Raw genomic sequence first — 14,074 nt, 5'->3', positions numbered from 1 at the left:
ACTGGAACAACGACCCATTCAATTTTGCGATAAACCGCTCCACCCATCCTCAATCAGGCTGCGCTTATGGGTGGGCTTTCTAAAATGCCTGGTGTTGGTTTCACTGCTCCAACTGAAGTCAACAGGAGCCTTTGTGTTAAAACTTCAGCTGGAGCAAATTAGGCCACAGCTGAGCATCTCTACAAATCTCACGTTAACTTCAATATTGCACTGCTCTGCAGCTTTGGTTAACAACAGGTACATGCAGAGGCTCATGTGCACACATTCACTCTTCTTACCTGAAGGGCTGGTTGTTTGTCATTCCTCTTGGGAGACTTTAATCCACTAACTTGCTGCTGCTGCTGCTGCTGCTGCTGTTGTTGCTGCTGCTGCTGCTGCTGCTGGTGTAGTAAAAGCTGTCGTGCCACCTGAAGAGCCTGGAAGAAAATAAATGGGAAAAAAAGGGAGTTTGTACCATGCACGAACGTGGGAAGCTGCATGTGTGCTATTTGATCAGAACATCCCTTTGAACAACAGACCCGGTTCACCTCCCAGAAGAGTGCTCCCCAAAGAAATCCTGAGGCGTGTTTGCACTCAGAGAAGAGTGACTTCCATTAAAAAAAAAAAAGGAACCCCCCCCCCCGCCAAAAAAACTCAATGCTTACCCATAAGGATATGACACACCAGAGCCATTTCTCATTTTAATTACAGGGGAAATAGGACTGCATGGTAACCAGGGGCAAACACAGATTTTGAAGGGGGGACTAACGTGAGCTTATAGGGCTTTATGCAATGGGAATATGTCTCATCAGGCAATGAGTCCTTTTGCAAACTGTGGCAGTCTTCGTGCCCTTTTTCTCCAACCGGGTGAAGTGGTCTAGAGCCGACCAAGGTAGTCAAATAGGAGTTTCTCTTTGAGGAAGGCTGTTACTGTGTGGGCTGTCTGCTGCAACAGCAGAGCAGCCAGAGGCAGTGGCATCCAGCAAGGGGAAGACAATGCAAGATCTTGAGCTGCACAGGTCTAGTAGGGAGCACACGAAAATCATTACTGGTCACTAGCGGTCCCTGCAAGCAAGGGGTGAGGGAAAACAACAGCCGGGAGAGGATATTCTGCATCCCACACCCCAAAGACAGACTCTGGCAGAGAGCTCAAGGGCCGACTGCAAAGGGACGAGAGAAAAAAGCAACGCCTCCAAGACAGGACTTGCAGGTGAGGCACGATGCCTGGGGTAAGCATCAGAGGCAGGTCGAGGGCTGGAAGAGTATGAGGAAGTGCACACCTGATGCTGTGCAAGGGGCTTTGGGTCCATGGGTCCTCTGTGGCGGGGGCAAGGACGGGAAGGAGAGAGAGAAGTGGGAAAAGCAAAGGGGCACGACGCCCCTCCTGTCAAGCTCACGGGCAAGAAGCTCGGTTCCTTCGCCAGCACGTCAGGCCCAACGCCGGAGACGGCCCGTGTGCCAGAAGCTGGGAGACAAAGCCCGTCTGCGGAGGCATTTGGACGCTGAGATGCCTGGCACCGTGGCTGGGACTCTAGCCTGCTGTCGCACTGAAGGATTCACCATCGCCGGACTCCGGGTTTCCTCGTCTCCTTGGAGACGTTCAGTACATGTGTAGGTGTAAAAAAGTGGGAAGACTGAAGACTTCATTAATGTAAAACAAGAAAAATTGTCCCTTTGCAAGATGCCTACACGGAAGGAGGGAGAGAGGCTGCCACGCTCCTCCCGCAGATGCTCCCTGAGCTAATTAATTAATACATATTCAATTAAGGAGTTAAATTCGTTTAGGGGCTTCGCCGTTTCTCTCGAGCAGGAGTAGTTTCTCCTAAGTGTCGAGTGCTAAGCGCACCGCACCGCACCGGGCAGGGATGGGGATCTGTGCCCAGTTCTGCGGGGCAGGTGAAGGGGCTAGGTGATTTTGGTGGGTGGTAAGGACCCCTCGCAGCTCTCGGGACAGTTCCTCAAACGCAGCAAGATCGTTTCCTTTTACTTCTGAACACAGACACTCGGGAGAAGCACGAAGGGGGGCCCCGACAGCCTCCGCGACTGGCCAGCAGGGAGTGAGGGAATCCCTCGGTGGCATACAGCCAGTGTAGTCTGCTTTCACAACTTCTCTTCCTGGCCTCTGGCTGCGAGGAAGGGGACGCTGGCTACACTACAGCGATCACCGTCTCATCTGCCAGCTGCTCGGTGTCGCTCTGAACCATGCACCCGAGCAGTTCGAGCTCTTCTTCCCTCCTTGCCCCTCTTCTTCACGCCGGTGGGAAAAGCAGGTGCCCGGGATTCACTGGAAGCACCGAGCTCACAGAACCGGGCGCTGGGCCGAGAGCGTCACGAAGCGCTTGCCAAACTGCTTGCTTGCCATAGCAGTAGGACCGAGCGGGCCAACCGCTTTGGCAAGCGTGCCACAAATTAGCACTGCACCCTCCCCCAGTGCCACTCCAATACCTTTCTTCTGCCTGTTTTGCTGCTTGGCTGCCTGCTCCCTGACTGATCTGATGCTCTGCTTTCTGCTCCCTGCACTGTCAAGTTACTGTGCTGCCTGATCTGCCACGCGTCACTAGAGGCTACTTGTGGCCCCTCGTGGCACCCATGTTGCAGGCAGACCACCGCTCTTTTAGAAAGTGTTATACCAGGGGCGGGCAATTATTTCGGGCGCAGGGCCACTTACTGAGTTCTGGCGAGCCATCGAGGGCCACGTGACAGGCAGCCAGGGGGAGATAAATATTAATTTTCTAAATTGTTTAGGGGTCCTGCGGGCCAGATAGGCCGCATTTTGCCCACCCCTGTGCTACACCCTGCCTCCTCTCACCTAGACTGCACTGCTGTCAGTGCATGATTCAATAACAAATCTCCATTTGTTCAGAAAGATTTTAAATTCAGCTGTGACTTCCACCAGAGATGAAACCAGATTTTAAATACGGGGGGGGGGAAGCGTAGTCAGAGCTCCGCACACATCTAAAAAATGCCATGTGGATGTGCATGTGCATCAGAGGCTGGCGATCCTTAAAGGGGGCAATAAATGCAAGACGCTGTCAACCACACACACACAAATCAGCTCATCTGTGCAATTTTGCGTGCGTACGTGCGAGGGCTCCTCCAGTAGTTCACCTACAAGATGAAAAGATTCTGCTGGCCACCAATTAATAAAACACAAGGATGGCTGAGAGACCTTTGGGTGGAAGGTGCTGCGTGCGGTAAAGACAAAATGTTATTTGTATTGTATTATCCTATTCAATTGCTCCAAGTGCCTTTAAAGGTGAAACAGGAGCAGCTGAAATATTTCTTCAAGGCTTAAGGAGACTGGCAAAGAATACTCACCTACTTAACTAGGGTGTTGTGTGGCTTATTTAATTAATGAATACTTGTAAAGCACTCCGAGTTTCTCAGACAAGAAGCGCCATACAGTACAAGCGCAACATGTTATTATATATTATTAAGACTGGCTCTGCAGAAGAATAATTCCAGATAAATGTGCAATCAAATGATCATTTTAGTTCCCTGTAATTAGATTCAATAGGCCAAAAAAAAACCCCCCAAAAAAACACGGGAGCCTTGCTTTAATCATATATCAAACAATCAGCACATCCCTAACCTTTCAAGCTACAGCCTTTCTGAATAAAACATCATCAACTTATAGATATTATTCCAAAAAGAACCAGCCACCATATGTGTTGTCTCTTTGAAATACAGTTGCTATAGCAGGCCCTGCATGCATTTCATGTGATATGATCATATTCTATCCGTTCTGGCAGCTGAGAGGTTGCACAACGAAAACTGGCTGCCAGAAATTTTTGAAGATTCCCAGAACAACTAGCTGTGCAAGACATGCCTGGTTTCTACTTGAGCTGGCCGTGAAACTTGGTTGCAGCCAGACTAGGTGATGGCTGTGATCATGAAGCCTTAAAGCTGCTCCCTCCAAGTGGAAGAGTCCTGCCCTGCAGCTGGATTTCCCTGGCCAAGCCCAGCACTCGGACAAATAACGGGTCAGGCAGAGCATTGAGGGAATTGGGCAGCAGCAAGCCTCTTTCTGTCCCCTAGCGCTATGCCTGAGCAAGGACACGGCCACCACCTTCCTCAGCAGGCTCCCCCCAAGTCCCTTGCGTTTGCTGGGATGAAGGCAGAATCGAACCGCTGCTTGCCCGCTTTGCACCAAGTGGCAAGAGACCCGGAGCCCCTGCACCCAGAACGCGTGGCGTTTGGGGTTGGTGTGACACTGCAAGGAGAAGTCCTGCGCCCAGAACGCGTGGCGTTTGGGGTTGGTGTGACAGCGCAAGAAGTCCTGCACCCAGAACGGGTGGTGTTTGGGGTTGGTGTGACACCGCAAGGAGAAGTCCTGCACCCAGAACGGGTGGTGTTTGGGGTTGGGGGTTGGTGTGACACCGCAAGGAGAAGTCCTGCACCCAGAACGGGTGGTGTTTGGGGTTGGTGTGACACCGCAAGGAGAAGTCCTGCACCCAGAACGGGTGGTGTTTGGGGTTGGGGGTTGGTGTGACAGCGCAAGGAGAAGTCCTGCACCCAGAACGGGTGGTGTTGGGGGTTGGTGTGACAGCGCAAGGAGAAGTCCTGCACCCAGAACGGGTGGTGTTGGGGGTTGGTGTGACACCGCAAGGAGAAGTCCTGCACCCAGAACGGGTGGTGTTTGGGGTTGGTGTGACACCGCAAGGAGAAGTCCTGCACCCAGAACGGGTGGTGTTTGGGGTTGGTGTGACAGCGCAAGGAGAAGTCCTGCACCCAGAACGGGTGGTGTTTGGGGTTGGTGTGACAGCGCAAGGAGAAGTCCTGCACCCAGAACGCGTGGCGTTTGGGGTTGGGGGTTAGTGTGACACCGCAAGAAGTCCCAAAATCTGGTGGGAGGCAGGGGGAGGAAGGCTGAGTGGGCAGGAGGAGCAGTAAAAGGACAGGGAGCACGGTGGTACAGTGCAACCTGCGCGTCAGGGACAGCACCGAACAGTGCGTCCCCATCTCCGCTCCTCCGTGCTTTGCCTCCCTCAGCAGAGATAGCGTTTTATGATAAGAGAAGGGAAAGACCGAACGATGCTGGATCTAAAAGGCAGAGCTTTGCTCGGAGCAGCAACCCGGGGACAGCGCTCCCTGCCAGCCTGCCCCGAGTAGCTCCTCTGTCTCTAGCAATAAAGCGAGGCGAGTCATTCTGAGTCACGCAGCCTGCCTTGATTTTCTTGTCAAGCCCTCCCTCCATCAAGCCTGCCCGTCCCTGTCATTTCCGAGTCTCATCGACAGTCATTGCACATGCGGGGCAGGGAGAGAGGAGCGTGGAGGAGAAAGAGCTGGCGGTCTGGGGAGGGATGCGCTGGCCTTCTTTCTTCCCTCCCACAGAACCCACTTCCAGTGCATTTGGCGTGCCTTTGGGAAATTAATCTGCAGATCTCCATCCAACCCCGGTGGACGGCCACCATCCTAACACCCACACTCCTCCTTTAATGCAAGCTGACAAGAGAGACCCAGGACGGAGCCAGCTCAGAAACCGTATCGCTGCCCTGCCTCAGACACGGCAACCACGCCGAGGCAGGACTGGGACTTGCAGGCCAGCTTGGGAAGGCGGCTGCGCGAGGGTTTCCTGAGAAATTAATTTGACAGCGAATTGAGTCTCTCAGCCCCGAGATCCACAAGCAGGACTGCATGTTAATAAAGCCTCCCATAGGAGCTGGCAGCACTTTCTATTTGTGAATTTGGCTCTGGTGAAAGGTGGCAGTCTGTCAGACACGGAGACTGAAGCCAGGACTAAATCTAGCCATTGCACACTTACAACATACAAAGCATCTGTGGGAGCTTCTCTGCACCGGTCTCATCTGCCTTGCCCTTGAGCACGGTGCAAGAGAGCAGTGCTTTAGAGTATTTAACCTGTTCGATACTTGCTCCTGCCAAGCCCAAAAGCATGGCTCTGGCTACACCTTACCACTGAAGCATGATAACAGCGTTAATGAAGTGGTTGCCTCTTCTCCATCACACTCTTTTCAAGAAAGCAGAGTTATATTGCCCAACCGTCCAGCAGTGCGGATGCCCTTTTGCAAGCGTGCACTTGCTGGTGAGTGTGTCCAAGTCAAGGTTTGCTCATGAACCCAGGAGAGTGAGTAGGTATGTGACTCACACACAAGGGACTAAGTAAGCATTTACACAAGCTGAGGACCTCTAAAGCCATCGCACTGACATTTTAGATTGGGGTTTCAGTTGCACTGTATTTCTTGCCATTCATTTTTGTACTGCGGAAGTGCACAGAAGGCCAGTTATGAACCAGTGCGCTTTTATTTAAACGTACCAAGAAAACCCAGCCCGTGACACCAAGAGCTTACAAGTAGCCCCCAAAACACGGGGTTTTTTCCTCTCCATAGGAACAGAAAGGCCACGATTTTGTACCTTGCCATCCAAACCTGGCAAAATGCAGAAATCTGAGGCAGGAGAGTAAAGGCACACCAGTTAAATACAGTCACAATTTTATAAACAGAAACAATTTGTGGTCACAATCAACACGGGACATACTTGAAATGACGAATAAAACGAAAGGCTTTATGACTCATTACCAACTGAGGGACTATCTTGATCCTGTTTCATGATCTCTAAAGCACAAGAGAAACTACAGCTTATCTACTTCTCTGATATTTTCCTATTGTCCATTTAGAAAATAGTCAACAAGGGAGATTTGACTTGTACAAAACAGGGTTGGAGAAAGAAAATAAAACCAAAAAGCCCTATATTTTAGGGACATTCCAGAAACAAGGACTGACTAGGGTCCAAGTTTTAGGGCCTCTGAAACCACCAACAATTTTCCCATGGAGGCTCGAACAGCATCGGGCATCCAAAGATCCCGGGGCTCCCACTGAAAGGCACCCACCAACAGGACAACCATTTCACACGTCCCAATTTTGCACTACGAGAACAACATCTCCATCCGAAACGATTGGTACAATTAATTTCAAGACAGACAGGGTAATTTTAGTCCGCTGTACTTTTTATTTATTTTTTGCTCAAAAATCCCTGTTAGGGTTGGAGCTTAAGTTACTGTTGTAACTTCACATTTTCACTGCAGGGACCTCAATCTTTCAATCCCTACAATCGTTTTAGAGGTATAAAAAGCAAGACTGTGGGGCAAAAGTCTGCTCTCAGGATAAAACTGTAGTAACTGCAAGAAGTACAAGCTACTGGTCTGGGAAGGGGATTGGAGGGTGAGAAGTGTACTGGGAAAAGAGGGGTACCATTTTTTTTTTTTTTTTTAAATAGAAGCGCTGTTTAAATGTCAAATACCTGATTTCTAGGAAAACAGTGTCGGAAAAACGTCAAGCGTCCAGCTGATGGAGGCACCTGCTAGATGTCTCTCCAGTGAAGCCAATATAGCTCGGCAGTGACTTTCAAACTGGTTTTCTGTGAGGGCCTATTATTTTCAAAGCAAATGAACTCAAGCTCCTCTTTTCACAGAGCAGGGCCAAATATTCACATCAATAAGCTGTTAATGAAACAGGAGACTACTGTACCTGTAACAGCACAGTTATAAGGACCCAGCCCAACCACACTTTCATGAGAGGCAGCAACTGGCGTGAGTGTACCGACAGGCTGGACAGCCTAGGGATTTAAGCGTTCAAGTCCTGTATTCCCCAATTTTCTGCTTGAGCCCACCCTCTCGTCTCCCTGCCCTGTCAAAAGAGCCCCAGAGCAGCCACATACTATCTTCTCCTCCTCCCCACCACTGGCAGCTCCGTGCACCCTGGGCATCGGCTCAAAGATCAACAACAGCAAAGGACAAGGAGACTCTTGCAAGCTCCATGCAAACACCAGACATGCCCAGCGAGCAAAATGAGCCACCGTCAAGGAAAAAACACTGAGGTGCCCCTGAAAGATGCAGGAGGAGGCCCTCCTGCTAGAAGTCATGCACAGGGAATCCAAGAAAATCCCCATTTTCTGACCCTCAAGAGCATAAAGAAAGTTTCAGGACACAAGCCGCCAACCAGAATGCCCCTTAGTCCCAAGGCTGTACGCCAGTCCCTATACACGACACCATTCAGCGCTCGTTATCTTGGCTGTCAATAATTTCTAGAAGAACTGCAGCATCACACAGCAGAGGGTCTACAAAGAGCTGTACTACAGATCAGCATTGCTGGGCCTTTTTTGGTTCCTGTACTTCTAATGTCCTTCACTGGGGGTGAGGGTCTTTGCCACAGAAATACCCCTCTATCAGCAAGGCCGGTGCTCACAGTGTGAGAAAACCTACCCTCGAGTGCCGAGACGGAAGTGTCTAAGTACCAACGTCATCAGGTGGCAGGCAGACGCGACCTCGCCCCTCGCTGACCTTAAGTGAGTAATAGGGAGCTGAATACCTGCATGGTTAGACCTATAAAAACTCCTGGCCATGTTTCAGACAGAAGTACGTTTCTCTTCTTCCTTACGCCCCAACCATCCTCCAACACTACTTGGACCGGAGCTGGAAAACGCGATCAGCCGGCTCTGAAGTCTGGATGTCCTAGAGGTTTAAGAGTTCATTAATCCCACCCCCACTCCTGCTCTATTCCTGTCTGACGGCTCTTCCCCTCTCCGGGAGCAGCAGGCATGGAGGAGCAGTGGTGGGAGGACAAGCAGCGCGAGGCTCGATGCTGGAGCCCAGCCCTGCTGCAGCTGCCCCCGATGTCCGTGGGACCCCGGCAGCACGGGGAACGCAACGGGGAGCGAGGCAGTCTGCAGAAGAAGTGCAAAGCTGGTGCATGGGTAATGCTTTTCCTCTGGAAGTGGAAGTAAAGAGAACCCACGAGACGGGAAGGAAATGAAATCAAGAGGAGGACTTCAATGCAGAAGATGCAAACGAGAGGCAGACGCCTGTCCAGCACCTGTGCCCATCTTGTGCAATGCCTCCGTCACCCCGACCTAGCAGGAAAACATATCAGGTGCCTCCTCTCTACCTTTTCTCTTCTCTTTCTGCCTTTCCTATCCCTCAGCTCTTGATCTTTTCTTCCCTTACTTCCTCCACGGATTACCTCTACTCTTCATCACCTCCCCATGTCTTCCTTCCAGGCTCAAGAGAAGCAGGGAGATTTCTGGTAGTGGGACTCTCCCAGCTCCAACCCTACACTCAGCTCTTCACCTGCTCCCCGTCTCACTACATCTCTTTGGTGCACTGACTTCCCTTGATAGGTGGGTTTTACCAAGGGGATGGATACTGGTTAGCTAGGTACAGCGGGACTGTGCTGGTAAAAAGAGGCTTTGATGAAATTCAACACTTCAATGGCGAGTGACTGGCCTGTAGGTCCTGCTTAGGCTTCAGGCTGGAGACCCAAGTGCCTACTAAGCTGGATCCATAGAGGAGCCCTGGATGTATCATACAGAAACAGCTCTGTACACCTAAAATCCCCCCTAGATCAATGTAGTTCAATGGAGAGGGAAGGTAACAGATGCCTTACCTGTAGTCAAGAGGACAGTGAACACATTTTAAATCTACGTTCCAAAAACATACGAGCGGGGGGGCTGGACTCGATGATCTTCCAAGGCCCCTTCCAGCCCTAATGTCTATAAAATCTATGAAAACTATAACGGGGCAAAAATGGCCTTCAGAGGTTCATGGAATAAACTCCCCTTGGATTTTCAACATGACAACCACGTTGCCATGCCTCGCTGTTCACAATGAACACGGTACAGCTCAATATAGTCAGCAATCAGGAAAAAGCGAGGAGCAACGCAGGTGACTTGCAATTATTTAGGCTAGATACGACTTGTAAAGCCCATACGCACCTCCAAGGGACCCAAGATAACTGAGAGGAAAGAGCAATGGCAATTAAATCCAGGTACTATTAGAAAGCACGTGTAAACTGCTTGCACAATTAACTCCAGGTACATTAAAATCGATTGCACATATTACTAGGTATAAATTAAATTTGATGCAAAGCACACGTGGCCATCACTGGGCACACCTTTGCCACACACTTCAGAGAGGGACCAAGCAGGTACACAAAAAACGGGGTGGAAAAATCATACTGCAAATCAAAAAGACACTGCGGCAACCTAACAGACATACTAACTTGCAAGAGTATGCTCACTTCTAAAAATCTTATTTTAAACAGGGAATGGTAAAGGCATACGTGACAAAAATGATTAGAAGCCTAGGAAGGTCTGAGGAGAGATTGATAAGTCTGGGACCGTTTAGTTTAGAGAGAGATGAGTTAAAGGGGATCTGATAAAAGTATACAAATCATGGCTATTTCTCATAATACAAGAGAAAGGAGACATTCAATGAAGCTGGACAGCAACAAATTTAAAACAGATGAAGATGGTTCTTCCTTTTTTTTAAAAAAAAAACAAAAATGGAGCGCTAGATAATTATCCTCTGGAACGGCCTGTCACAAGATATCACAGATGCCAGGAGTAAAGGAGGATTCAAAACAGGGGAAGACATTTGCTAATGATAATAAGAAGAGTCATATCTACCCCAGAAAAGGTTTTTTTAAAAAAACAAAAACAAAGTGAAGGTAAAAAGCCTCATGTTTCAAAGCCTAAGTGAATCTCTAACTATCGTAAGTTGGGGCAAAACTTTGTCGATGAGCAGGTTATTCTAGAGCCTTTCACTCTTGGAGTTGCTTGCATCTTCTAGTCAACCATTGAGAAGGGCAGTGGCTTGGGCACGGGTTACAGGTCCCACCTGGCATGACAACCCCAGCATTCCCATTCCTTTATCTCTTCCTTGTGGTAGTTGAGACCTCCATGACTCAGGCCCAGGACCTGGGTGTCATCTTAGACTCTCCCCATCGCTCAAGAGCCACGAATCCATGCGGGGTGTGAATCCTGCTCCAGCGTCTCCTGGATCTGGCCTACATATCAAAAACTCACGGTCTCCATCCTGACGACTGCCCCCCCTCTTCTCTCTGCCACCTTCAAACCTCCCCCCTTCTCTCCTCCGAGTCATCCAACGTTTTCCTGACCCATCACTTTGACCGTACGACTCTCTTTACCGCAGCAAAAATCACGCTTCTGGTCCTTACCACCTTTTGGGCTGCCAGCATCTCTCTGCTTCTCTTCCCTTGAGTTGTGTCACACCTCCTTCCTCCTCCACCAAATCTACAATGCCAAGCTTCAATGCCCACTTGGCCACTTCTCCCACGGCGTCCTTCCAAAGCAGCGCCTTATTTACCAAAGAGACTCCCTCGAGCCACCTCCCGTACGCTCATCCCCGAATTCTGCCCTCTGGATCCTCTACCGACATCAGCGTGTATATGCACGTGCAACTTTAAAAAGCCAGACCTTTTTCTTTTTTGGGTCTGTCTGGTGAATGTAAATCGGGTCCTGGTTGAAAAGAATGACCCTTACACACCAGAGAGCACATCTGAGGTCCAGCCCAAAGTCGCTTAGTATATTATAAAAGCGGGGGGCTCAGAAACTTGCTGGAGCCGACACGCGATTTGAAGAGACAAAGGGAGATTCAGAAAGCCGGCCCGTCTATTAAATGTATACCTACCTGCCCAATGGGAAACAAAGTGCGTCTCAGTTCCCTTTCATGCATATGGCAGTCTTAACTTGCTCCTTTCAATCTAGTAAAAGCAGGTAAAACATGCAACCTGCTTCCCAGAGATCAAGCAAAACCCCAGTTTATTTCTTGACAGTCATTCAGTTCATAGGCTGGTTGTTGTTTTTTCCAGCGCTCGCCCTGTGCTGCACTCGGCATTAATACAAGAGCTGTGTTAAGGGAGGGTGTCTACAAGGGGCTGCACCCCGCCGCACGCTGTAAAAGTGGTTGGAGCAGCGCCGTAACAAAATGGGCAGGATTTGGCTCCCAACTCAGCATCTTTCTGGATCGACTGCAAGTGCTTCTGCTTGACTCGGCCACCTGGGCCACGAGGCAATAAAAGGACCCTGGAGATGCAGCAGTAGCAACGACTACGCAACAAGCCCAGCAAATCCGAATGGCTGCAAAGAAACTTTGGACACGCTCCACTATGGAAAGAATATTAAAGCCGTTGCTTTTAATATTGTTTACACCTCCCCCTCCCCGTGGTAAACCTGTCCGGAGGTATGAGCACGAAGGGTTAACCGACTGAGATGGGGGGGCGGAAATATGACACACATTATTTCCTTTTATCATAAAACAATGCGTTTATTATTTTCTGTATATCTGTAAAAGGGCATGGCCTTCTGAGTGGAAAACAAAACACAGCCTGGTCACATGTTTATTTGCTTCAGCTACTCCCTTTCCCTTCTGATAAATAATCAAACATGCCATCCAGAAAAAACAAAAACCAGCGAGCTGGGAAATTTGATGGTCATCAAATAGACTAAGATACCAAGAAAAGCAGCCCACTGTTCCCACAGAGAGCTTTCTGCCCCACACCTACACTAACATCTGAGTAAATAACTTCAGTCACTCTTTCCATTTTCCCCATGCAATTACTCCTACTGTTAAACAAATTGTCCTTAAGGCAGTTGCAAACACCGGGTTTTTTTTTTTTCCCCCTCCCTGCAAAGTAGAACAACTTCTGAACATTAAAAAAGCCAGCCTCGCAATATATTTTTAAAATATGTTTGTTGTACTTGCGGTTTGGCTGAATACACAGCTTGATTTCTCCCTTGCTCTCTTCTTCTAAGACGGGCTTTTACAGTCGAAATTTTTAAAGTGTATTAGGACCTCACAGAGCTAGAAAGCCTCAGTGAGGATGGGTTTTCTCCATAGGGCAGGCTACATATTTTCCATTTCCTCGTATGTTTTAGAGCCAGTACATGAATGCCACGATCGATCACATTAAAACAAACAAACCAACCAACCCCCAAATACTTACCGATTTATTTTGTCAGACTTTCGAGGGGGAGAAATAGCAAAGAAATAGTGAATAGTTTATTAAGTCAGTCGCTTGAACAGCATGGATAAAACCAGCATACATGGTGCAACACATCGTACACAGCGAACCAATGGTCTCTTTGAAAACAGGCTGAGGATCACAGCGCCCCTCATCATTAACAATGAAAAGCCGGAGAGAAAGCCCCTCGCATGAAAGTTAACAACCATCACCAAAAGTGAGCGTGCCTTCCCTTCCCTTTTGTAGCACCACCGCTCTAAACAATAGTAATATGAATGAGATAATAGCCATGCTTGTTTCAGCAGCCTGGTTTTTATTAGCATGAAATTGGTACAAATATTAACGAGCCGGGTTCACAAACGGTGGCGGTCACGAGGCAAATTATTTGGGGGAAACCACACCAAACCCAACAACGACAACAACAAGATGCTTTCTCCAGACACGGACTCAAAGCCCCCCTCCCTCGTTTTGCAAAGAACAAATGCTGCATTTCCTTCCCCACCCCACCTCCAACTTATGAAAGTGATAGGAAAGCACACAAGACACCACGAGCGCACGCAGGCTAAGCTCCCAGAAGGGCACAACTGTTTACACCCCGGAGATGCTGGCAGGAGAGAGGAGGCAGAACTAGGAAAAAGTCTTTAAAAATCAGAGCAGGGGAGTTTGGGGGAAAGGGAGGGAGGGCGGAGGAAGGGAGACCCTCTGATGCCCCCCCCCCCCCGGCAGTAAACACACTGAACCGTCCTATTTTGCTCTAAAGACCCAGGCAAGGAAAACCGTCCCTACATTGCAAGAATACCTCCGCGGAGGAAGAGAGCAAGTTAAAAGTTCAATCCCAGCTGCATGTGCCTTTCCTCTGCACGCTTACAGAGAAAGCGAAGAGTTGAACCGAGTGAGCTCTTACTGTCTGCCTCTAGATTTCCGTCTTCTCGCTGGAGATGTGCTCTGGCTGTTTCTGTGAAGCGGGGGTTGAAGAATGGTAAAAAGATGTTTGAATAAACAGGAAGTGCTGTGCAGCTGAAGCACACACTGAAGGGAAAACACACTGGAGCAGTGCCCTTTGTAGGCAACAACGGGAGGCTTGCCTCCACAGTAGCAACGTCTGCTTTTATTAAACGACAAAGAAACCACAAAAATTCCTTAAGTAATTCTTCACTTCCAAAACTTGAGGCGGCGGTTGGGGCTTGCAGGTAATTTCAGAGTTGGAGTTTCACACCATCCCCCCCCAAAAAATAAAAATAAAAAGCTATTAATTCGGCGTTAGTGAAAGCTCCCCGTCCACAGGCGGAAACATACAGAACTAATTATGCCCCAACAGC

The 14,074-nt window shown here is 49.2% G+C and overlaps 1 protein-coding gene across 16 annotated transcripts in view; it reads right to left on the bottom strand.

Moving 5' to 3' along the window:
* The window catches only part of FOXP1 (forkhead box P1), a 442,295-nt gene that overhangs the window by 127,739 nt on the left and 300,482 nt on the right, over window positions 1-14,074 (bottom strand). For 13 of the 16 annotated variants that reach the window (XM_090021540.1, XM_090021542.1, XM_090021541.1 and 10 more), the window contains one exon: window positions 279-416. In XM_090021540.1, coding sequence (XP_089877666.1) covers window positions 279-416 — 138 coding nt within the window. Of the gene's footprint in view, window positions 1-278; window positions 417-13,554; window positions 14,070-14,074 lie in introns of those variants that run through there. The other 3 variants (XM_090021554.1, XM_090021552.1, XM_090021553.1) reach the window with 3 other exon arrangements.

The sequence above is a fragment of the Crocodylus siamensis genome, chromosome 11 (genome assembly GCF_052110815.1).
Source record: "Crocodylus siamensis isolate JL-2025a chromosome 11, ASM5211081v1, whole genome shotgun sequence".
NCBI classification, from domain to species: Eukaryota; Metazoa; Chordata; order Crocodylia; family Crocodylidae; genus Crocodylus; species Crocodylus siamensis.
This window is presented reverse-complemented; position numbering and strand designations above follow the sequence as displayed.